This window comes from Cherax quadricarinatus, chromosome 39, assembly GCF_038502225.1.
Source record: "Cherax quadricarinatus isolate ZL_2023a chromosome 39, ASM3850222v1, whole genome shotgun sequence".
In the NCBI taxonomy this organism is placed as follows: domain Eukaryota; kingdom Metazoa; phylum Arthropoda; class Malacostraca; order Decapoda; family Parastacidae; genus Cherax; species Cherax quadricarinatus.
In genome coordinates, this window is record NC_091330.1 from 12,429,534 (window position 1) to 12,455,288 (window position 25,755).

Here is a 25,755-nt window from a genome sequence, read left to right on the forward strand (position 1 = left end):
GGGGAGTTATGCTGTGGCCCTACAGGGCTGAGGTGGATGGTAGAGGTTCTGGTACTGAAGTCGATGGTTGTACTGGAGTGTGCATAAATTCTGTAATGGATTTCTGTTCTGTTTTACCCTGCAGTACATTATACAACTGACAGTAAGGCATCAGCTGCTCTCTTCAGTGAAAAAGTCTGACTTTAAGTCATTCAGTAAGTCAGTCAAGTCAGTAAGTTATTCAGTCAAGTCAGTAAATCAGATTTAACAAATGGCAATGAAAATAAGAAAATATGTATGTAAATAAACACAGCGAGCTTCCCTAGTACAGTGGACCCTCGACCAACGTTGGCATCGTCTAACGTTAAATCCGACTAGCGATACATTTTAACGCAAAAATTTTGCCTCGACTAGCGCTAAAAAACCCGACCAATGCTATTCGTTCCGTTCGAGACGCGTCCACTTTGGCCTGAGCGCGCCTCACTTGTCCCGTGGGTGCCAGTGTTTACAAGCCAGCTAGCCACCATGGTCCCATCCAAACATACAATCGGAACATTTCATATTATCACAGCATTTGTAGTGATTGCACCTGCAAAATAAGTCACCATGGGCCCCAAGAAAGCTTCTAGTGCCAACCCTGACACAGCTACTGCAAGCCGTGTTGGCAACCTGTACACTGACAATGTTGTGAAACACTTTAGGAAAGTCATAAAGGAACGAGAGGTACAGGCCTCTATGGGCAGATATATTGTGCGACAGAGGTCAAGTGACTCTCAAGCTGCTCCTAGTGGCATTAAAAGAAGAAGGGAAGTAACCCCAGAAAAGGACTTGACACCTCAAGTCCTAATGGAAGGGGATTCCCCCTTCTAAACACTAAGACCATCAATACTTTCCCCTCCTCCCATCCCATCAATCATCACCAGATCTTCAATAAAGGTAAGTGTCATGTAACTGTGCATGTCTTCTTCAGTTTGTATGTATTAAAATTAATATTTCATGTGGTAAAAATTTTTTTTTTCATACTTTGGGGTGTCCTGCACGGATTAATTTGATTTCCATTATTTCTTATGGGGAAAATTAACTTGATTAACGATAATTCTGACTAATGATGAGCTCTCAGGAATGGATTAATAGCGTTAGTCGAGGGTCCACTGTATTGTCATCCTACACGCGTATGAACCAAACTGAAGGCTGGGAGGGTGGTGGTGTGGGTGGCTGTGGGTGGTGGGGGATGATGGTAGGTCTCCCTCAGCCATCGACATACACCCACACCACCCTCCCAGCCTTCACTTCAGTTCATATGCGTGTAGGACAAAATACTCAGGAAGCTTGCTGTGTTTATATAAATATTTTCTTATTTTCATTGCCATTTGTTAAATCTGCCAAGCAATCATGGTACCTAGTAAGCATACAAGTGTTCCCACAAGTGACAACAAAAGGTTTAAGCATTCAAGTCTAGGAATTACCAAGAAACTCGAGATATTAGACAAGTTTAAGAGTGGCCTTAATGAAGCATCAGTTCTTACAATTAAAAAGAACGTACAATTAAAAAGAACTAGCTGACTTGACTGGCTGACTGACTTACTGACTGACCAACTTACTGACTGACTTGACTCAGTGGTAGTATAACCCACAGACCATCCCACCCAGAGGGCAACCGTGCACTCAAAGTTTTTTCCTCTCCCACAACCATGTTAAACTAATTTGACGAAGTGTTAAACAAAAATATGCCGCAATTCTTCAATTGTGCCATAACCAAAACATGCAAGACAAAACCGTGTTAAACGACGGTCTACTGTAATATCAAAGGATGTACAGTGGAACCTCGGTTTTCGTACGCCCCAGTTTTCGTTGGATTCGGTTTTCAACGCCTTTTTCCGTTGAAATTTTGTCCCAGTTTTCGTACATTACCTCGGTTTTCATAGAGCTGACAATAGTCTGTACCAAATACGTCTGCCTGCCCACCCACATCACTCGGCTACTCAAGCGTCGAGTGACCGAGTCTGCCTTTGTTTATTGTTGAGTGAGCATCACCCCGCGCATTCAGCTGAAATATTTTGTAATAAGCCACTGTTTTTTGTGCTTGTTTATTGAATGTGACTGCTAAGTAAGCCACCATGGGGCTAAAGAAAGTTCCGAGTGCCAGTCCTTTGATAAAGCAGGCGAGAAACACGATAGAATTCAAAAAAGAAGTCATAGATAAGTACGAAAGTGGCGTATGGGTGGCTAATCTTGCCAGGATGTACAGGAAATCTGCATCATTGATCAGTTCCATCCTGGCGAAGAAAAAAGAAATCAAGGAAGCTGATGTTGCTAAAGGAGTAAATGTGTTAACAAAACAGAGATCGCAAACAATAAAAGAAATTGAGAAGTTGGAAATAAATGGAATAAAATGGAAATATAAACACTCGGTAGATCATCAGATGCAGCATTCTCCACCTGACCCAGCATTCTGAACCTGACTATAAATACTTGCATACCTTCCACCTAGGTAGATCTGTTTGTGACTTGAAAAAGTCCACTGTGTGGGCGAAACGTTGTCAATAAAGGATCACATTATACTGCATATGTGTTTATATTTCCATGTTGAGAAGTTGTTGGTGTGGATCAACAAAAAACAGTTAGCGAGAGATAGTGTTTTGGAGTTGATAATTTGCAAAAAAGCAAGGCAATTGCATGCGGATCTTGTAAAGAAAATATGCCAACAAGAGTCTTCAATAACAGTAAAAGTGATGTTAAATGTTCATTTATCCATTTCATTAGTCATTTATATTTATTTCTCATTGTTTTCTGTAGGTAAAACTAGTGTTATTCTCTATAAAATGTATTTTTTGTTAGTATTTTTGGGTGTCTGGATTGGATTAATTGGATTTACATTACAGTGGACCCTTGGTTTTCACGAGTATCAGTTTTCATGAATCTTGGTTATCAGCAACATTTTTCATCAAAATATAGCCTTGATTTTCGTGATTTCACTTGGATTTCAGTGGTCATACAAAATGTGTCCCAGTGGCCCCGTGCACATAGCCTCCCATAGACACATTCTGAAGCAGTGTGGCATTGTTTCTCAGCGAGTGAACATTACCCTGCAAGGCAATACGAAACATTTCATAATAATACATTGTTCTTTGCACTTGTTTATTGTGTGTGGCTGCTAAATAAGCCACCATGGGCCCAAAGAAAGCTGCTAGTGCCAGCTCTTTGGTAAAGAGGGCGAGAAACACGATAGAATTCAGGAAAGAACACACAAGCCAGGGTACTTCCCCACACACACACACACCAGCCAGGGTACTTCCCCACACACACCAGCCAGGGTACTTCCCCACACACACACCAGCCAGGGTACTTCCCCACACACACACCAGCCAGGGTACTTCCCCACACACACACACCAGCCAGGGTACTTCCCCACACACACACACCAGCCAGGGTACTTCCCCACACACACACACCAGCCAGGGTACTTCCCCACACACACACACCAGCCAGGGTACTTCCCCACACACACACACCAGCCAGGGTACTTCCCCACACACACCTGACAACCCTATGCCTGTTGTAGAATCTATTGTAGCTTTGGGGAAGTCCATAGGGTTGGATGTGAGTGACCAGGATGTGGAAGAGTTGGTGGACGGCCACAGTGAAGAGCGAACCACTGAAGAGCTGCAAGACTTTCATCTGGAAAAGCAACAGACCACAGCTGAGGAAATTGCTTCAGAGGAGGAGGAAGAGAGAGGGAAGAAGGTGCCTTCTTCAGTGATTAAGGACATTTGTGCAAAGTGGAATGAGTTGCAAAGTTTTGTGGAGAAATGTCACCCTAAGAAAGCTGTTGCAAGTCTTGTCTGCAACATGTTCAGTGACAATGCCTTGTCCCATTTTAGGCAAATCTTAGAGACGCCAGAAACAGAGCTACCTGGAAAAAATTTTTGTGCGACAGGGGTCCAGCGACTCTCAAGCTGGTCCTAGTGCCAGTAAAAAACAAAGAAGGGAAGTAACGCCCGATAAGGACCTGGTACCTTAAGTCTTTATGGAAGGGGATTTCCCTTCCAAACAATAATCAGTCCTCCCACTCCCCTCCTCCCCACCTTCCATACACCAACAAGAGTCTTCAATAAAGGTAAGTGTGATGTTATTGTTTTATATTGATTTGTTATTCTTTTCTGTATGTAAATCTATATTTAATCTCTAAAAATTTTTTTTTTAATACTTTTGGGTGTCTAGAAGAGATTAATTGGATTTACATTATTACTTATGGGGAAAATGTTTTTTTTCGGCAGACTCTCTGGAACGGATTAATCACGAAAACCAAGGGTCCACTGCATTTCTTATAGGAAATATTGCTTGAGTTTTCATACAATTCGGTTTTCGTCAGACTTTCTGGGACGAATTAATCACGAAAACCGAGGTTCCACTGTACTTCAGATTTTTGACCTAGTAGAGAAAGATATTTCTGATTCAGATTTTCTTCTATTGTTTCTTTCTTTTACATCCTATTACCTTACACTTGATAGTCTTTTTATAAAAAATATAACCTGTTTACAGTTTTCAAGTTTTGTCCTTTGTTTAACTATAAGGTTACTGAATGTTTGTAATTTCTTTAATAAAGTAAAATAGCCAGAATAGCATAGCTATAGCTTTTAGACCCAAGCTTTAACAGGTCACTGAGCTTAGGGTTCTAAAAAATAGCCTGATTCATGTTGGCTGTGATGAAATGCCTTGTATGTTGCATGCTTGCAATTGATATAGGAAATATATAATTAGTATACTTATAATTTATGGGGGCTGGTGACCCCTTCTCCTGTATAAATTACTAAATTTAGAAAGAGAAACTTTCGTTTTTCTTTTTGGGCTGCCCTGTCTTGGTGGGATATGGCTGGTTTGTTGAAAGAAAGAATTTATAATTTATTCCCTATATCAATATATATCAATATCAATATATCAATATATCAATATATCACCCTGCCTCGGTGGGAGACGACCGACTTGTTGAAAAAAAAAAAAAAAAATCAATATATAATTAAAGGAGTCAGAGTTGCCATAAATAAAGGAGCCAGAGTTGAAGGTTTTATGTGCCAATTCCACAGCCCTGGTTATTACTATTTCAAGACTTGCAGTAAAGTGTTTTGATATAATTATTGGTAAGATTACTCTAAGTACAGCGAGTACAAAACTTGCACACCTTCTTCTCTATTTGATGAACCTGGAGCATATTTAAGAGCTGATGAATAAAAGCAAGTGAGCTCCTGCTGTCTGTTGGTGGACTGGCACCTACTTCCTCCCAGCCCATAAGTCTCCACCTCAAACCTGAAAGCTGCCTACAATCAAATGAATTAGAATTAGTACACTCATGTAACCATCCCTGTAACTCATCCTCCTAAGAAAACCTGTTATAGATTAATTTAAAACAAATGAAAAATCAATATCGTCGCTACATCCCAAAATTGGTTTTCTGATACAAGTCAAAAAACATCTTATCCACATTGACCCGACCACTGTTAATTTAATATAACATTCCGAGCCTCTGGCATGCTAGCAGACCTGAGTAGAAATGCAAACTGCTTTCAGGCTCTAGTTGCTTTTTTGCTGCTGACAGCCAAATATAAACATATTAATATAGTAAACAGCTTTGAAGTGCATGGTTTAACATAAAATATAAAGGTGCATTATTTGAAGTTTTTATAGTGACATGTGAGATTTATTTAAGGGAGAAAGGTATGTTGTTATATTGTGGCACTCACACTTAATGTACCCTCTTATGTAAGCTACTGTACTATCATAACTTTTATGCAGTATAGTGTCAAAATATTATAAAATAACACATTTTTTATTAGGTACAGTGTGCCTAAAAAGTGTTTCTTACCAGGAAGAGTGATTTTTAATGCAGTGCCTCTTGGTGCAACACTGTTTTTCCAAGAAAAACTTCTCTAAAGTAATGAAGGTACTGTACTGTATATGCAAAAAAAAGGTCCATATTACATTTTTTTTTTTCATCAGCTATCAGCCACTAAGGCAGGGTGAACCCAAAGAAAGGAAACACATTGATTATCATTCACTCAATCACTGTTTTGCCAGAAGCAAGCTGACACCACAGTTCGGGTAACCCTCCGAACTGCAACTTCCTCACCCCTTCTTCAGAATGCAGGCACTCCCTTTCCACCTCCAGGATTCAAGTTTGGCTAACTGGTTGCCCTGAGTTCCTTCATAAATGTTACCTACAGTATTACTGTATACTATTATTTTCATGGGGGAAGAGCTAAAACTGTACAGGTCATACAGCACCAAGGGAATGATAGATAATCAGGATTGACAGGAAAGGAAGGGCAGCTTCAATTTCTTGAGTCAAGATAGTCTACATTATAGAATATGGAGTTATAGCAATATTTCAGCAACATATATATTCCCCAGTGCATGATAAGTGCTTGGTATACAGTAATGTATTTCAATATGACAACAGTCACAAATGCAGTTAGAAAAGTTTAATATAATATTACTCTATCCAAGGGCAAGTGCTAACCCTATCTAGGTTATATTGTGCTTAAGGAATGGAGGTACAGTAATCAGGTTTGATCCAAGGAAGGGAAGCTTAATTTCAGCTCCTTGAATCAAGAGCCCTTCACCAACTTCAAGGAAGCCCCCAGTGAAGAAAGTTAAATATAGTGTAACCCTGAGTTTCGGCCGCCCTGAGTATCGGCCACTTCAAGTTTCAACTGCTTTTTTCGGCTAAATTTTGTCCCGAGTTTCGGCCTGTGCCTTGTGTTTTGGCCAGCGTACCAGACCTGTCTGCCTGCCCGTGCCTGCCCGCACAGGTGTCATGAGCCAGTCTAGCTTTGTTTCTCCTTGAGTAACCATTACCCTGCGAGCTCATCCAAACATCTCACAATGAATTCATTGTGTTTAGTGCTTGTTTATTGATTGTGACTGTGAAATAAGCCACCATGGGCCCAAAGAAACTTCCTAGTTGCACCCCTTTGATAAAGAAAGTGAGAAACACCATGGAAGTGAAGAAGGTGATATGAAGTACAAAAATACGAATGGCATACGTGAGGTGAGCTTGCCAGAATGTACAGCAAAAACAAATCAACAATCACTTCTATCCTGGCAAAGAGAAAAGAACTCAAGGAAGCTGATGTTGCAAAAGGTGTTGACATCTTAACCAAAAATAGATCTCAAACAGTCGAAGAGGTTGAGAAGTTGTTGGTGGTGTGGATCAACAATAAACAGATAGCGGGTGATAGTGTTTCGGAGTTGATCATTTGTGAAAAGGCAAGGCAGTTGCATGCCGATCTTGTAAAGAAAATGCCTGGAACCAGTGGTGATGTTAGTGAATTTAAGGCCAGCAGAGGCTGGTTTGACAGATTTAAGAAGCATAGTGGCATACACAGTGTGGTAAGGCATGGCGAGGCTGCCAGTTCTGACAAACGTGCTGCTGAAAACTTCATGAGTGAATTTAAGGGGTACGTAGAGACTGAAAAATTCAAACCTCAACAAATGTTCAATTGTGACAAAACAGGCCTCTTTTGGAAAAAAAAAGGCCAAAGAGGACTTACATTACTCTGGAGGAAAAGGCACTGCCAGGACACAAGCCTATGAAAGACAGGCTAACTCTTTTGTTCTGCGCTAACGCTAGTGGGGATTTTAAAGTGAAGCCTTTACTCGTGTATCACTCAGAAAATCCCAGTGTGCTCAAAAAATGTCACCAAAAGTAAATTGTGCGTGTTGTGGAAAGCTATTCATAAGGTATGGGTCAGGAGGCAAATTTTCAAAGAGTGGGTATTTGAAGTGTTTGGCCCCAGTGTGAAAATATACCTCCTGGAAAATAATTTGCCACTCAAGTGCCTCCTGGTAATGGACAGTGCTCCTGCTCATCCTCCAAACTTGGTAGACCTCTTGTCTAGGGACTTCAGTTTTATAACAGTGAAGTTCTTGCCTCCTAACACCACTCCTCTCTTCTAGCCCATGGACCAGCAGGTCATTTCTAACTTTAAAAAACTCTACACAGAAGCAGTGTTTGAAAAGTGCTTTGAAGTGACCTCGGACATTGAATTGACCCTAAGAGAGTTCTGGACGAATCACTTCAGTATCTACAACTGCATAAGCCTTATAGATAAAGCTTGGGAGGGAATGACTTCCAGGACTTTGAACTCTGCTTGGAGACAATTGTGGCCACAATGTGTCCTCCAGAGGGATTTTGAAGGGTTTGAGGCTGACCCTGACCCTGCCGACCCTCTGCCTGTTGTGAGAGGTATTGTGGCATTGGGCAAGTCCATGAGGTTAGTGGTTAGGATGGGGAAGAGTTGGTGGACAACCACAGGGAAGAGCTAACCACTGAAGAGCTGCAAGAGCTTCAGTTCGAACAGCAACAAACTGCAGCTGAGGAACTTGCTTCAGAGGAGGAGGAAGAGGGAGTGAAGGAGGTGCCTTCTTCAGAGATTAAAGAGATTTGTGCAATGTGGACTAGGGTGCAAGCTTTTGTAGAGAAATACTACCCTGACCAAGCTGAAACAAGTCATATCTGCAACATGTTCAGTGACAAAACCTTGTCCCATTTTTGGGAAATCTTAGAGATGCCAGAAACAGAGCACTCTTGACAGTTATTTTGTGTGACAGGGGTCCAGTGACTCTCAAGCTGGTCCAAGTGGCATTAAAAGACAACGAAGGGAAGTAACCCCAGATAAGGACTTGTTACCTAAGTCTTTATGGAAGGGGATTCCCCTTCCAGACAATAAGTCCTCCCTCTCTCCTCCTCCCTATCTTCCAGATGCCAGCAAGACTCTTCAATAAAGGTACGTAAATGTGATTTTAAATGTTTATTTAAATGTTTATGTATTGTATTACTCAATTAGTACTATGTATGTTTTAATTACTATACGTATGTTAAACTATAGTTATTCTTTAAAAAAATTATTTTTTGTGAATATTTTTGTGGGTCTGGAATGGATTAATTGTATTTATATTATTTCTTATGGGAAATACTGTATTGCTTCGACTTTAGGCCATTTCGAGTTTAGGCCTAGCTGCTGGAGCGGATTACGGCCGAAACTCGGGGTTCCACTGTACTGTAATGAGTAACAGGAATCATAAGAAAATATTATGGCTGTAATCCAAAGACTTCTAAAATTAAAAAATAATATTCAACAAAAACACCAAGTTTACTTACTTCAAAATTTTATGAGCCTGTGTATCGCACATTGAAGTCTCTTTGACTCTTACTTCTGGCTGACTTGATGTAGGTTTGTCATTCTTGACCACTTTACTGGGATTCACCTCTTCTACCCATAGGTGTTGAAAATTGACATGCTTTTCCGGATTCTTATCACAAACAGATTCTTCTACAAAGTCAGCAATCTTTGTGAATGAATTGGAGCTAAATAAATGTCCATCATAACTTGTTTCTTCTGATATTACTTCCAGGTTATTATGATTATTTTGAATACGAGTGTTTGCTCGAGGTCTCACAGGATCTTGTGGTTCATAGCTCGAGCCATTATTTGGTAAATATATTTGACTATTTATCATACTCAAAGCAGGAATATCAATTAATGAAGAGCTTTTGTATGTTTGCATATGAAATGGATCACATGTTAAAGGTACTGATGAACTATCAGATACAGACTCAGTAACATTTTGTGCCAAAATACCTTTATTTGAACTGTTTGATGATTTCCACCCTAGGCTAGGTCCTGGGTCTCTGTTGGGTGGCACAAAAATTGTTGGATTTGTATGAGAACTCAAGACGTTAGATGTGATAACAGAATTGTTACCAATTTCATCATCTAAAGACTTGAGTAGATCATTTAGCAAGTGTCTGTCACTCAGAAGATTACAATTTTTCTGCAGTGCAGACTTAACATCGTCAAGGGACAGAGTATTCATAGTCAAGGGTTCTTCTTCATTCTCAGCAACAGGCACAGTAGAATAAGAGGCCATAGGAGCCAACTTCAAAGAGGCATTATTAACTTTCAGAATAGCTGAATCAGCAGTGCTGACTGGAAGTTTGTCAGTTTGCATATAGTTACCATTCCTCTTTTCAGCATCTGATCTTTCATTATCAAAATTTCCAAGAGATTCATTTGATCTAGGCAGAACAGTCAGGATGCTTGGTTGTAAACTAGCACCGGCTGTTACTGCAGGTGTATCTCCATGTGCAGGACAATGCAACTCGTTCTTCATTTTACTTTGATTATTCGAACCAAGGACAGTTTCTTCATTTTCTGTCTCAGAATCTGTGATGTCTGTAGTTATACTTAAATCTGCTAACTTGTTTCCTGATGGAAGAGACATTATTCCACTGCTCTGTGATAAATCCAAATGATGGCCGGTAACTGATGATATATCGTCGTCATCACGAGTTTCATCACCGTTCATTTTACAAATGCAATATTTTGTGACTTTCAACAGAATTCAACTATGTCAATTTACAATATTAAAAGAATGGCAGAATAAATCATATGACAATTCAGGAACAAATACAATTCACATCTTGTTAGATGTGATCACTCTTTTTTTTCTTCACCAGTGCCTGAAAATATTACAATAAAATTTAGAAGCAAGCAGATAGGTGGGAGGAGGGTATAATTACATTTTTGTAGTTACAATAGTTTTGACTGGTGTCATGTTCATTACTTATACACATTAACTAAACTCCTGTGGTTGCAGTATACACCACTACTACTTTTAATTACTCTCCAGGAACCTACATCCCTTATTTAAATAAATCAATAATCCTTTCTATATCTTCATTTTGTCTTAATTTGTAATTGTGGCTGCTTGTTCTCCCTACTGATGGTTAAAAAAATCTTTATCTGGCCTTTCATATCCTTTTTGAAAAAAGTATGCAGTTATGTCTCTTCAATTCTCCTATTTTCTGCAAGGAAACGTTTCAAAGTTATTGGTATTTCTTTGTTAATCGTATTCTAAAAAATTGTGATATATTTAGGGGCCATTAAATTTTTATATTTTATCTGTTTCCTTAGGTGCAGATACTGTACTACTGTATAATATAACCATGTCCAGTATTATACTATTTTTTTTTTTTCAATATTTCCTCATACATGTATTTGAAAGCTGCAGATATTAAAATTTGCCACCAATGTCTAGGATTCTCTAACAATTGAATTTATTTGATCTGGCAATAATTATTGATAATTACCCAAAAAACCTTTCTCACATGTTTTTACAAATCTATCAGTTAACAGTCTTCATGAGGTCTATTCTTACATTCATCTATTCCATTAAATGGCACATCTTTCTTTCAACATACCAGCCATATCCCACCGAGGTGGGGTGGCCCAAAAGAAAAAACTGAAGTTTCTCCTTTTAAATTTAGTAATATATACAGGAGAAGGGGTTACTAGCCCCTTGCTCCCGGCATTTTAGTCGTCTCTTACGACACACATGGCTTACAGAGGAAGAATTCTGTTCCACTTCCCCATGGAGATAAGAGGAAATAAACAGGAACAAGAATTAAAAAGAAAATAGAAGAAAACCCAGAGGGGTGTGTATATATATGCTTGTACACGTATGTGTAGTGTGACCTAAATGTAAGTAGAAGTAGCAAGACGTACCTATAATTTTGCATATTTATGAGACAGACAAAAGACACCAGAAATCCTGCCATCATGTAAAACAATTACAGGCTTTCGTTTTAAACTCACTTGGCAGGATGGTAGTGCCTCCCTGGGCGGTTGCTGTCTACCAACCTACTACCTACATGTCAACATTAAATTTCCCTCCCCTGATGCTGTATCATCTTAATGCAGTGGTGGGGGTTTGAGTGATTTGTGTCTAAGGGTAGGGACATTTTCTTCGGAAGGGGTACTACTCTCCTGAGTCCTTACCTGATTAAAAACCCAGTGTCTCTTTCAGCATAAATTGTGAGAATCTTACCCCTTTTGTTTTAATTTATGAAGAGGGCCAGTGACAGAAGGAATTGTTGATAGCAACTGACAAAAAATAATGAATAAGGATTGAAGAATGTGGTAAATATTTTTGACCAGTTTCATTTTCTTTGTGATTGCAATTTATGTACTCTGAAAGTGAATAGGTCATGACAGTGTTTTGTTAATTATAATTTAAATTTGGTCCCTTGGTATCCTTGGTCCCTTGTTCTTCCTCTTATACATCAATGATCTACCTACTTTTTCACAACACCTTAAGCCTATTCTCTTTGCTGACAATACAACATATGTCATGTCCCACCCTAATCTTGCCTCACTTAGCACTATTGTTAACGAAGAACTAGAAAAAATATTGACCTGGATGATGCTAATAAACTTACACTTAATACTGACAAGACCTTCTACATTCTGTTTGGCAACAGAACAGGTGCTGCCCAGCTGAACATAACAATTGACAACACTCCTATTGCTAAGCATAATGAGGGCAAATTCCTGGGCCTGCACCTTGACAGCAACTTGAAATTCAACACCCATATCCAACAAATAACAAAAAAAGTACCCAAAACAGTTGGGATCCTCTCCAAAATATGTTACTATGTACCACAATCAACCCTGTTCACACTATACTGTTCACTCATCTAGCCCTACCTCAACTATACTATTTGTGCATGGGGATCAACAGCAGCAACTTACCTAAAGCCGATAATAACCCAACAGAAAGCCGCATTGAGAATTATCAGGCAATCCAATGCAAGACAGCACACACCCCCACTCTTCAAAGACCTAAACCTACTCACTGTACAGAACATTCACACCTACTACTGTGCAATCTACATTTACAGCACATAAACTCTAATTTTAACCCAGAACTAAACAATTTCTCGACAGTTGCAGCAGGACTCATAGACACAACACCAGACACAAAAATCTCTGAGACATTCCCGGCTAAATGTATACAAAAATTTGATGTGCATAAAAGGGCCTAGAATCTGGAACTCCCTGCCTGAAAACTCTAGAACTGCAGACTCAACCACCATTTTCAAAATTACCGTTGAAAAACATCTCATTTCCATAATACATCCCATCATCAGCTAACCAAATGAAAACCACCCAATTCTCTTTTTTGTATCATGAACACATCCAAAACAATATAGACTTATTGTTATCTGTAATTCCCCCATAATTTCCACCTACACCCACCCAAAGGGCTGTAAACATCCAATTCCTAATATGCTATTGCCTATTAAATTATGTTAGTCTTATTAAATCTTAAGTTAATATTAAGTTGGTCTAAGATACTCCTCCAGTATGGCTTCAATAGAAACAGTGTATCATGCCAAGACAAATTGATTCCCATTACTAAATCTGCTATTTGTACTAATATTAAATGATTTGACTACTTAACTATTTTAAACTTACTTATGTATGTACCTAACTGATAATGTTCCTTATTAAGTACCTAATAATATGTTCAAATGTACTGCTCAAATATGACCTATCTCAACATAGCATAAGAACTAGTATTAGTCTGCCCGAAGTGCCTAGGCATGATAGTAGCCATCTTTGTAATTTAAATCTTATAACATGTCAACCACACATTGCAAACTTTACAAGGAAATAAATATTTTTATTTGTGTTAAGATTAGATTTGTTTGGATTTTTAACCTAGAGGGTTAGCCACTCAGGATAACCCAGTAAAGGCATAGAGGACTGTGTGTCTTATTTCCATTGGGGTCTTTCAATCCTGTCCCCTAGGATGCGAGCCACATCAGTTGACTAACACCCAGGTATCTACTTACTGCTAGGTGAACAAGCACAGCAGGTGTAAGGAAACACACCCAACACTTCCACCCATGTGGGAATTGAACCATGGACACTCAATGTGTGAGGAGTGCTCTATAACCAAGTATTTCCAGTGCTTTGTAAATAAAAAAAAGCTCTGTCATCCATGTATCCTTCCATCTGCTCAATTTATCCAACACAAGACACAAAACTCTCTTTGACATCCCTTGTGTCCACCTCACTATGCAAAATGCAATGCATATAAAGGGCCCAAAGATCTAGAACTCAATGCCCAAACCAGCAAAAGGTCCCCTATCTGCCAATCTATTTAGAGCTATAATTAAAAAATCACCTCATCTCCCAAAATGAAATTATATCAACACTATGCTATACCAAACAAAACCAACTCATCCAACTACTTATGTTTCTTCACCATCTCTTACAGTACTTTTTCCTAGCCTGAAATCATAGAACCAGTTAAACTACTCAAGAAATCCCAATTAAAATCATTAAACCAGTTTTAGGTATTAATACAAACCTAAAATTGTACTATTGTAAATTGTACTAATTGTAATTATATTTTTAATAGTCTATCAGCATTAGGATTAGTCTGCCCGAAATGCTCATGCATGCTAGTGACTTTCTTTGTGCTTAAAGATAAAAAGATAAAAGATAAAGATTTTATTTCTTTAGTGGCATTGACGGCACACACGTTCAAGGCACATAAAAGTACAATATTTAGATTTTAATAAGTTTAATTAGGCACAGGTACACACACATACAATTATCATACATAGTGTAAATTACCTAGGATAACCCCCCAAAAAGTGAAGACAAAATGACTTATTTCCCATCGAGGTCCTTGTGATATCTTATTTACTAGAACACCCCAGTAAAATAATATAACTTAATCCCACTAAGGTTCGAACCACAAGCCAATGTGAAGTTAAAGGACTTGAGTGAAATACAACTACAGTGAATCTTGACAGTTATTTTTAACGAATATTAAGAGGATTATCATCATGACAGTTGAGCACAAAATTTTAATTCACTCCCAGACTCTCCCAACTCGCCACCATTTATCCACTATTCAGCCATATAAACTGCATTCTAGTTTTTAAAAACAAAATCAACAATTATTCAGGTACTAAGAGGTTGATATCCACAAGTAAAGAGTATATTACCACTCCAGAGGGATGGGGGGGAGGGGGAAGGTTGTATTTAAAGGCTATGACAATGTGAGCCGTGTTGGGCTTTGCCTCCCTTAGTTCAGGCTACACAGACTCTAACTTGGCCGTATAAAAAAATATGTTTATATATACATGGGGGATTATAGAAAAACAAGAGCTTATGATTTTGTTAATTAAAGGTAAAAACCACGCCCACTTGGTTAATAACAATAAAAAAAAGTCTGGCTCAGTACGACCGTTAAGCCGGCTTTCCCTAGAAGCTGTACATTATTATATTCTAAAACTTGCATAATTACAAGCGCCAAATCCGTATGGGTCATACAGCAGGTATGAAATGAGAGGTAGTCATGTTTGATCCAGGGGATTGGAAGGGTAGCTCCAATTCCTTCGATCAGGAACCCTTCACCAGCATCAGGGCCAACGTATAACATCCGCAGGGCAGAAATAAAAGAAACTGTAAATTATTATAGAATGAAAATAAAATAATGCAAAACATCCCCGGTTTTTTTAACATGCATAGAAAACATGCTTATAAGTTCCGTTTATGAATGTTAAAGTTTGTGTGGCGCCCCATAAACGGTTACTTCTTTGTCTACTGCAAAGAATGCAGTTATTTAATAGCATGTTTGTAGATAAATCTAGGTGCTGTGACCCCTGCGGGTTTAGAGCTGCTTTATGAATATAATTCGTAGGCAAATATATGATGCTTATTTGCGTTAAGCTTATGGTGCATATTTATATAAGCTTAAAATTATAATCATAATTAAAATATTTATTTTTAATGTTTTCTTTTAGTACTAGTAACATTTTTAAGTCGAGTACTCTTATAATAATATCCACATAAATATAGGATTAGACAACCCAAATGTAAACAAACTGGCGGCGGACATTTTAAACTGTTTCATTACTCATAAGGAATCACTAAACCAGTATGGGCTATTCAGCACCTAGGAAATGGAGATAACTAGCCTTGATCCATGGTAAGGTAGATTCCCTGGATCAGGAGCCCTTCAGTATCAAGGCACCCCCTTGAAGTAACTGCTAACACCATGCTTGACTCCGGTATAACTACGAAAAAGTCAGGACATTCAAATGGAGTAACTAAACCCATAAGAATTGTGCTGAATCTGGGAAACAGGCAGTTTGATCCAAGGTACCTTAGGTCGCGAGCTCGTCACCATGGAATTATTATAATCAAGGGGGAAGCGCTAAACCCGGAGGATTATACAGCGCCTGGGGGGGGATGTGGAAGGCATTCAGGCTTAATAATTCGGGGAACAGGAGCAGATCCAATTCCCTAAATCAAGAGCCCCTCACCAACGTCACCATGGAAGCATTTTTTAGTTTTTATTCTTCAGCAAATAAAGGCAAATTAATTTTTAATTAAAATCAAAGCGCTAAACCCACAAGGGCCATACAGCAATACACATTTTATAAAGTTCCTTTTCATTCGTAAGCATAGTAAAATATCTGGAATCGCTACTCAAAATCAGGGTATCGAGCACATGGGAAAATAGCAAATACAGGCATAAGTAATACACAAAAATGCTACAAAAAAACATTTAATAAGAAACATTATATACAAGAGATCTCCTACCCTTAACAAGGGTTTTTCAGGTACAAACTTAAATGTCACTTTAACCTTAGATATACTATACATTTACTCCAACGGAGTATTAATGATAAAATTCACCTTAAGATGACCTTAAATCTGAACACTTTAGGACACTACTTCTTCGTAGTCTTCTTAGCAACCTTCTTTGCTACGGGCTTCTTTGCTGTCTTCTTTGGAGTAGGCTTCTTAGTGGCCTTCTTAGCTGCTGGCTTCTTTGGTGTGGTGACTTTAGCGGCGGACTTCTTAGCGACCTTCTTAGCTGCAGGCTTCTTAGGGGTGGTGGCCTTCTTGGGTGCAGGCTTCTTGGCAACAGTTTTCTTAGCTGCGGGCTTCTTGGGAGTGGCACTGTCCTCAGGCTTATTGATTCTGAAGGAGCCAGAGGCACCAGCACCTTTGACTTGCTTGAGGGCGCCAGATGACACTCCACGCTTGAGGGCGTGCTTCAACTGGGTAGCAACAGCCTTCTCCTCGATTTTGTAGTTGGCAACAATGTACTTTAAAATAGCCTGGCGGGAAGATCCATTGCGCTCCTTCAGAGAGGCGATGGCGGCAGCAATCATAGCAGAGTACTTAGGGTGAGCAACAGCTTTCTTCGCCACTTTCTTGGAGGTTTTCTTAGCTGCAGCAGGGGTTGTAGTTGCTGCGGTGTCAGCCATGGTTCTAGAGTGCAGGAATAAGCTTTACAGGAGACGTGTATGAGGCCCTGCTTGTGCTGGAGAAGTGATGCTGCGCGGACTTTAAAATAAAATAAGTAACTAGTTTGCGGACGCAAAAGTAGCAGCCGGATCTCGCGCCCGTTTTCGGTGAGTTTCAGGAGTCCCGCAAAGACATCTGTGTTTGTTAAAATTACATTCTTAATACATTTGTCACCCTTATTGTCATTAAACCTTGTTCTAGACTTGCTCTTATGTAGGAGACTGATTTTTCTTTATGTTTATGTTGTAAAAACAGTCGTGCGATCATGTCTGCTAGAGTTATATGCCTATTTCTCACGGCAGTACCAGCGAAATACACCACATATCATTACTAAAAATTAAATAGCATACTTAATTAAGCCTTACAACATGCTTTTTCATTTTTAGATGAAAGACTAATAATTCTTCTTAAAGATGGTATAGTTTCTCAAAGTGTTAAGTAAAGTATTGTGTACCATTAAATTATAAAAGTTGACGGAACTAACACAAACTCCTGGCTCCTCGCCATGTCGAAATTACCTCGAGAATACAGTAATATTTTGCTATATTTCTCATCAAGACGAATATATAGATTTATTATGATTGAGCACAAGTATAGTATAAGAATATCTATTCTTATGACAAGTGGAAAAAAGTTATATATGCAGGAAAAGACTCTTTTTTTCAACAAATAAGTCTTGTCCCTATAGTTGCTTGGTCGGAGTTAGAGCTGCCTACCTCTGTTCTGAAAGCCACTGCAGGTGTAGAATTGTTCCTAAATAAAGCCTCTTATTTATAATATTAAAGAACAAACGAGTACTTGATATAGATAAATGTCTCGTATGAGTCCCCAAATGAACTTCAAACATATTATTATTTAGGAAGAGTACAACAGCAAAGCTTTACTCCTCCCAATTCTAAGCTCTGATGAGGGGTGGCACAGGTTGGGGATTGTTCATAACCATTTCTTCGCCTTTTCTTTACATAATCATAAGCTTCCTCCACTTATTTTTATTAGAAATTTTTAATATATATATATATATATATATATATATATATATATATATATATATATATATATATATATATATATATATATATATATATATATATATATATATATTACTGATAATTAGGAGCAATATATTGAAGAGGGCGCAATTGCAATTCCAGTTCCTGCTTAGAATAATAAAATTAATTCTTTCGATCCATGCGCATTAAAAGCATATAATAGTGTTAAAAAAATCATAATGTAAGCTGTAGATCTCGAAAGTAACTCAGTAACTCAGTGAAAAATCACACTATTTGGCTTTCTTAGTAAGTTTATTCAGGTATACACAAATACAGTTACACAGATTATCATACATAGCAGCACATGTGTAAAGTACTTAGGATAACCCCAAAAAAAGTTAAGAGTGACTTATTTCCATTGGAACGGTTATCGCAGCCTCCTCTGTAATAACTGCACGAATCATGTGCTTCGTGCAATTAAGAACATAAGAAAGAAGGAACACTGTAGCAGGCCTACTTGCCCATGCGAAGCAGGTCCAAGTCGCCCACCGGCCCAAGCCTGGTAGGGCAGGTCACATCTTCAGGAAGGAGCATGGCATCAGACCCATCAGCACAAGCTAGTCAGAACCAACTCGCACCCGCGCACACCCACTTATGTATTTATCTAACCTATTTTTAAAAGTACACAACGTCTTAGCTTCTATGATGGTACTCGGGAGTTTGTTCCACTCATCCACAACTCTGTTACCAAACCAGTGCTTTCCTATATCCTTCCTGAATCTGAATTTTCCCAACTTGAAACTATTGCTGCATTCTGTTAAAGCACTTTGCTTAACAATGACAGTACTGGTTTGGTATCAGAATTGTGGATGAGTGGAACAAACTCCCAAGTAGCCTCATTAAAGCAAAAACGTTGTGTAGTTTTAGAAATAGGTTAGACAAATACACGAGTGGGTGTGAGTTAGACATGACTGGCTTGGGCCAGTGGGTCTGATGCAGTGCTCCTTATATATATATATATATATATATATATATATATATATATATATATATATATATATATATATATTTTTTTTTTCCAACAAGTCGGCCGTCTCCCACCGAGGCAGGGTGACCCCAAAAAAGAAAGAAAATACCCAAAAAGAAAATACTTTCATCATCATTCAACACTTTCACCACACTCGCACATTATCACTGTTTTTGCAGAGGGGGGCCCGAGACTGTTCAACTGCCTCCCAGCACACATAAGGGGGATTACCAACAGACCCCTGGCAGTCTTCAAGCTGGCACTGGACAAGCACCTAAAGTCAGTTCCTGATCAGCCGGGCTGTGGCTCGTACGTTGGTTTGCGTGCAGCCAGCAGCAACAGCCTGGTTGATCAGGCGCTGATCCACCAGGAGGCCTGGTCACAGACCGGGCCGCGGGGGCATTGACCCCCGAAACTCTCTCCAGGTAAACTCCAGGTGCTCAGAATACAACAGTCTAGAAGCATACACACATAAAGATACACAACATATCCCTCCAAACTGCCAATATCCCAAACCCCTCCTTTAAAGTGCAGGCATTGTACTTCCCATTTCCAGGACTCAAGTCCGACTATATGAAAATAACCGGTTTCCCTGAATCCCTTCACTAAATATTACCCTGCTCACACTCCAACAGATCGTCAGGTCCCAAGTACCATTCGTCTCCATTCACTCCTATCTAACACGCTCATGCACGCTTGCTGGAAGTCCAAGCCCCTTACCCACAAAACCTCCTTTACCCCCTCTCTCCAACTCTTTCGAGGAAGACCCCTACCCCGCCTTCCTTCCCCTATAGATTTATATGCTTTCCATGTCATTCTACTTTGATCCATTCTCTCTAAATGACCAAACCACCTCAACAACCCCTCTTCTGCCCTCTGACTAATACTTTTATTAACTCCACACCTTCTCCTAATTTCCACACTCCGAATTTTCTGCATAATATTTACACCACACATTGCCCTTAAACAGGACATCTCCACTGCCTCCAACCGTCTCCTCGCTGCTGCATTTACCACCCAAGCTTCACACCCATATAAGAGTGTTGGTACTACTATACTTTCATACATTCCCTTCTTTGCCTCCATAGATAACGTTTTTTGACTCCACATATACCTCAACGCACCACTCACCTTTTTTCCCTCATCAATTCTATGATTAACCTCATCCTTCATAAATCCATCCGCTGACACGTCAACTCCCAAGTATCTGAAAACATTCACTTCTTCCATACTCCTCCTCCCCAATTTGATATCCAATTTTTCTTTATCTAAATCATTTGACACCCTCATCACCTTACTCTTTTCTATGTTCACTTTCAACTTTCTACCTTTACACACATTCCCAAACTCATCCACTAACCTTTGCAATTTTTCTTTAGAATCTCCCATAAGCACAGTATCATCAGCAAAAAGTAACTGTGTCAATTCCCATTTTGAATTTGATTCCCCATAATTTAATCCCACCCCTCTCCCAAACACCCTAGCATTTACTTCCTTTACAACCCCATCTATAAATATATTAAACAACCATGGTGACATTACACATCCCTGTCTAAGACCTACTTTTACCGGGAAGTAGTCTCCCTCTCTTCTACACACCCTAACCTGAGCCTCACTATCCTCATAAAAACTCTTTACAGCATTTAATAACTTACCACCTATTCCATATACTTGCAACATCTGCCACATTGCTCCTCTATCCACTCTATCATATGCCTTTTCTAAATTCATAAATGCAATAAAAACTTCCCTATCTTTATCTAAATACTGTTCACATATATGCTTCAATGTAAACACCTGATCTACACATCCCCTACCCACTCTAAAACCTCCTTGCTCATCCGCAATCCTACATTCTGTCTTACCTCTAATTCTTTCAATTATAACCCTACCATACACTTTTCCTGGTATACTCAGTAAGCTTATTCCTCTATAATTTTTACAGTCTCTTTTGTCCCCTTTCCCTTTATATAAAGGGACTATACATGCTCTCTGCCAATCCCTAGGTACCTTCCCCTCTTTCATACATTTATTAAACAAAAGTACCAACCACTCCAACACTATATCCCCCCCTGCTTTTAACATTTCTGTCATGATCCCATCAGTTCCAGCTGCTTTACCCCCTTTCATTTTACGTAATGCCTCACGTACCTCCCCCACACTTACATTCTGCTCTTCTTCACTCCTAAAAGATGGTATACCTCCCTGACCAGTGCATGAAATTACTGCCTCTGTTTCTTCCTTAACATTTAAAAGTTCCTCAAAATATTCTCGCCATCTACCCAATACCTCCCTCTCCCCATCTACTAACTCCCCTACTCTGTTTTTAACTGACAAATCCATATTTTCCCTAGGCTTTCTTAACTTGTTTAACTCACTCCAAAATTTTTTCTTATTTTCATTAAAATTTCTTGACAGTGCCTCTCCCACTCTATCATCTGCTCTCCTTTTGTACTCTCTCACCACTCTCTTTACCTTTCTTTTACTCTCCATATACTCTGCTCTTCTTATAACACTTCTGCTTTGTAAAAACCTCTCATAAGCTACCTTTTTCTCTTTTATCACACCCTTTACTTCATCATTCCACCAATCACTCCTCTTTCCTCCTGCCCCCACCCTCCTATAACCACAAACTTCTGCCCCACATTCTAATACTGCATTTTTAAAACTATTCCAACCCTCTTCAACCCCCCCACTACTCATCTTTGCACTAGCCCACCTTTCTGCCAATAGTCGCTTATATCTCACCCGAACTTCCTCCTCCCTTAGTTTATACACTTTCACCTCCCTCTTACTTGTTGTTGCCACCTTCCTCTTTTCCCATCTACCTCTTACTCTAACTGTAGCTACAACTAAATAATGATCCGATATATCAGTTGCCCCTCTATAAACATGTACATCCTGGAGCCTACCCATCAACCTTTTATCCACCAATACATAATTAAACTACTTTCGTTACGTGCTACATCATACCTTGTATATTTATTTATCCTCTTTTTCATAAAATATGTATTACTTATTACCAAATTTCTTTCTACACATAGCTCAATTAAAGGCTCCCCATTTACATTTACCCCTGGCACCCCAAATTTACCTACTACTCCTTCCATAACATTTTTACCCACTTTAGCATTGAAATCCCCAACCACCATTACTCTCACACTTGATTCAAAACTCCCCACGCATTCACTCAACATTTCCCAAAAGCTCTCTCTCTCCTCTACACTTCTCTCTTCTCCAGGTGCATACACGCTTATTATAACCCACTTTTCACATCCAATCTTTATTTTACTCCACATAATCCTTGAATTAATACATTTATAGTCCCTCTTTTCCTGCCATAGCTTATCCTTCAACATTATTGCTACTCCTTCTTTAGCTCTAACTCTATTTGAAACCTCTGACCTAATCCCATTTATTCCTCTCCACTGAAACTCTCCCACCCCCTTCAGCTTTGTTTCACTTAAAGCCAGGACATCCAGCTTCTTCTCATTCATAACATCCACAATCATCTCTTTCTTATCATCTGCACAACATCCACGCACATTCAGACTTCCCACTTTGACAATTTTCTTCTTCTTATTCTTTTTAGTAATCTTTACAGGAAAAGGGGTTACTAGCCCATTGTTCCCGGCATTTTAGTTGACTCTTACAACACGCATGGCTTACGGAGGAAAGATTCTTATTCCACTTCCCCATGGATATAAAAGGAAAATTAATAAGACCAAGAACTATTAAGATAAAATCAAAGAAAACTCAGATGAGTGTGTATAAATAAATGTGTACATGTATGTGTAGTGTGACCTAAGTGTAAGTAGAAGTAGCAAGACATGCCTGTAATCTTGCATATTTATGAGACAGACAAAAGACATCAGCAATCTTACCATCATGTAAAACAATCACAGGCTTCGTGTGTGTGGATTAAAGTAAAGGTTGGATGCGAAAAGTGGGTCATAAAATGCATATATGCACCTGGAGAAGAGAGGAATGTAGAGGAGAGAGAGAGATTTTGGGAGATGTTAAGTGAATGTATAGGAGCCTTTGAACCAAGTGAGAGAGTAATTGTGGTAGGAGACCTGAATGCTAAAGTAGGAGAAACTTTTAGAGAGGGTGTGGTAGGTAAGTTTGGGGTGCCAGGTGTAAATGATAATGGGAGCACTTTGATTGAACTTTGTATAGAAAGGGGTTTAGTTATAGGTAATACATGTTTTAAGAAAAAGAGGATAAATAAGTATACAAGATATGATGTAGGGCGAAATGACAGTAGTTTGTTGGATTATGTATTGGTAGATAAAAGACTGTTGAGTAGACTTCAGGATGTACATGTTTATAGAGGGGCCACAGATATATCAGATCACTTTCTAGTTGTAGCTACACTGAGAGTAAAAGGTAGATGGGATACAAGGAGAATAGAAGCATCAGGGAAGAGAGAGGTGAAGGTTTATAAACTAAAAGAGGAGGCAGTTAGTGTAAGATATAAACAGCTATTGGAGGATAGATGGGCTAATGAGAGCATAGGTAATGGGGTCGAAGAGGTATGGGGTAGGTTTAAAAATGTAGTGTTAGAGTGTTCAGCAGAAGTTTGTGGTTACAGGAAAGTGGGTGCGGGAGGGAAGAGGAGCGATTGGTGGAATGATAAGATAAGATAAGATTTTCGTTCGGATTTTTAACCCTGGAGGGTTAGCCACCCAGGATAACCCAAGAAAGTCAGTGCGTCATCGAGGACTGTCTAACTTATTTCCATTGGGGTCCTTAATCTTGTCCCCCAGGATGCGACCCACACCAGTCGACTAACACCCAGGTACCTATTTGCTGCTAGGTGAACAAGACAACAGGTGTAAGGAAACGTGTCGAAATGTTTCCACCCGCCGGGAATCGAACTCGGGCCCTCCGTGTGTGAAGCGGGAGCTTTTAGCCACCAGGCTATGAGAAGTTTTTACAAAGTAGAAGTGATGCAAGGAGGGAAGAGTATATGGAGAAAAAGAGAGAGGTTAAGAGAGTGGTGAAGCAATGTAAAAAGAGAGCAAATGAGAGAGTGGGTGAGATGTTATCAACAAATTTTGTTGAAAATAAGAAAAAGTTTTGGAGTGAGATTAACAAGTTAAGGAAGCCTAGAGAACAAATGGATTTGTCAGTTAAAAATAGGAGAGGAGAGTTATTAAATGGAGAGTTAGAGGTATTGGGAAGATGGAGGGAATATTTTGAGGAATTGTTAAATGTTGATGAAGATAGGGAAGCTGTGATTTCGTGTATAGGGCAAGGAGGAATAACATCTTGTAGGAGTGAGGAAGAGCCAGTTGTGAGTGTGGGGGAAGTTCGTGAGGCAGTAGGTAAAATGAAAGGGGGTAAGGCAGCCGGGATTGATGGGATAAAGATAGAAATGTTAAAAGCAGGTGGGGATATAGTTTTGGAGTGGTTGGTGCAATTATTTAATAAATGTATGGAAGAAATTCGTAAGGCATCTACATACGAAAATGTTGTGCTAATGGGAGATTTCAACTATAGACAGATTGACTGGAGCAATTTGACAGGAAATTTAGAGTCGGGTGACTTTCTTGATTCGATCCAGGATTGTTTTTTAAAACAGTTTGTGACAGAGCCAACTAGGGGAAATAACCTCCTTGACTTGGTTCTTGCCAGTAGGGAAACACTAATTAATAATCTTGAGGTTAATGATGAGCTTGGGGAGAGTGATCACAAATCACTCAGTTTTAACATATTATGGAATTCCCCTAATAATGGCAATCAAGTCTCCGTCCCTGACTTTCGCTTGGCTGATTTCATAGGACTGAAAAATTACTTAGGTGGGCTGAACTGGAATGACCTGACTAAGGGTCAGGTAGGTGGTGATGGTTGCCGATATGATGCTTTCCAGGGCATAGTTCTAGCTGCTCAGTCAAATTATGTTCCAAATAGGGAAATCAGATCAAACAAAAATGATCCTAAATGGATGAACAATAGATTAAAATATCTGATTGGTCAAAAGAGAGGCATATATAGGCAAATCAAAAGAGGAGAGGGGCAATTAAGAAATCGATATATTCAGTTAAAGAGAGAAATAAAAAAGGGAATTAGAAAAGCAAAAAGAGATTATGAGGTTAAAGTTGCAAGAGAATCGAAGACTAACCCAAAAGGATTCTTTCAGGTATACAGAAGTAAGATCAGGGACAAGATAGGCCCACTCAAAAGTTCCTCGGGTCAGCTCACTGACAGTGATAAGGAAATGTGTAGAATTTTTAACACATACTTCCTCTCAGTTTTTACACAGGAGGATACCAGTGATATTCCAGTAATGATAAATTATGTAGAACAGGACGATAATAAACTGTGCACTATTAGGGTCACAAGTGACATGGTCCTTAGGCAAATAGATAAATTAAAACCTAACAAATCCCCAGGCCCTGATGAACTGTATGCAAGGGTTCTAAAGGAATGTAAAGAGGAGCTTAGCACACCTTTGGCTAATCTTTTCAACATATCACTACAAACTGGCATGGTGCCAGATAAGTGGAAAATGGCAAATGTGATACCTATTTTCAAAACAGGTGACAGGTCCTTAGCTTCGAACTATAGACCAATA

General features: G+C 39.1%; 2 protein-coding genes across 5 annotated transcripts in view; both read right to left on the reverse strand.

Moving 5' to 3' along the window:
- LOC128696349 (uncharacterized) overlaps positions 1-14,942 on the reverse strand; it is a 48,156-nt gene extending 33,214 nt beyond the window's left edge. For 3 of the 4 annotated variants that reach the window (XR_011392922.1, XM_070092379.1, XM_070092382.1), the window contains exons 1-3: positions 14,843-14,942; positions 9,137-10,498; positions 5,159-5,294 (exon numbers count right to left, since the gene is read on the reverse strand). Coding sequence is in view for 3 of the 4 variants with exons in the window: in XM_070092379.1 (XP_069948480.1) it covers positions 5,159-5,294; positions 9,137-10,344 (1,344 nt within the window). In the remaining variant the exon portion in view is untranslated. The other variant, XM_070092381.1, reaches the window with a different exon arrangement.
- Positions 14,943-16,394: 1,452 nt separating this feature from the next.
- On the reverse strand, positions 16,395-17,195 carry LOC128696351 (histone H1-delta). Its single transcript, XM_053787576.2, has one exon. It carries the CDS (start codon positions 17,117-17,119, stop codon positions 16,577-16,579), a length of 543 nt encoding a protein of 180 aa, XP_053643551.1. The 5' UTR covers positions 17,120-17,195; the 3' UTR covers positions 16,395-16,576.
- Positions 17,196-25,755: the final 8,560 nt, after the last annotated feature.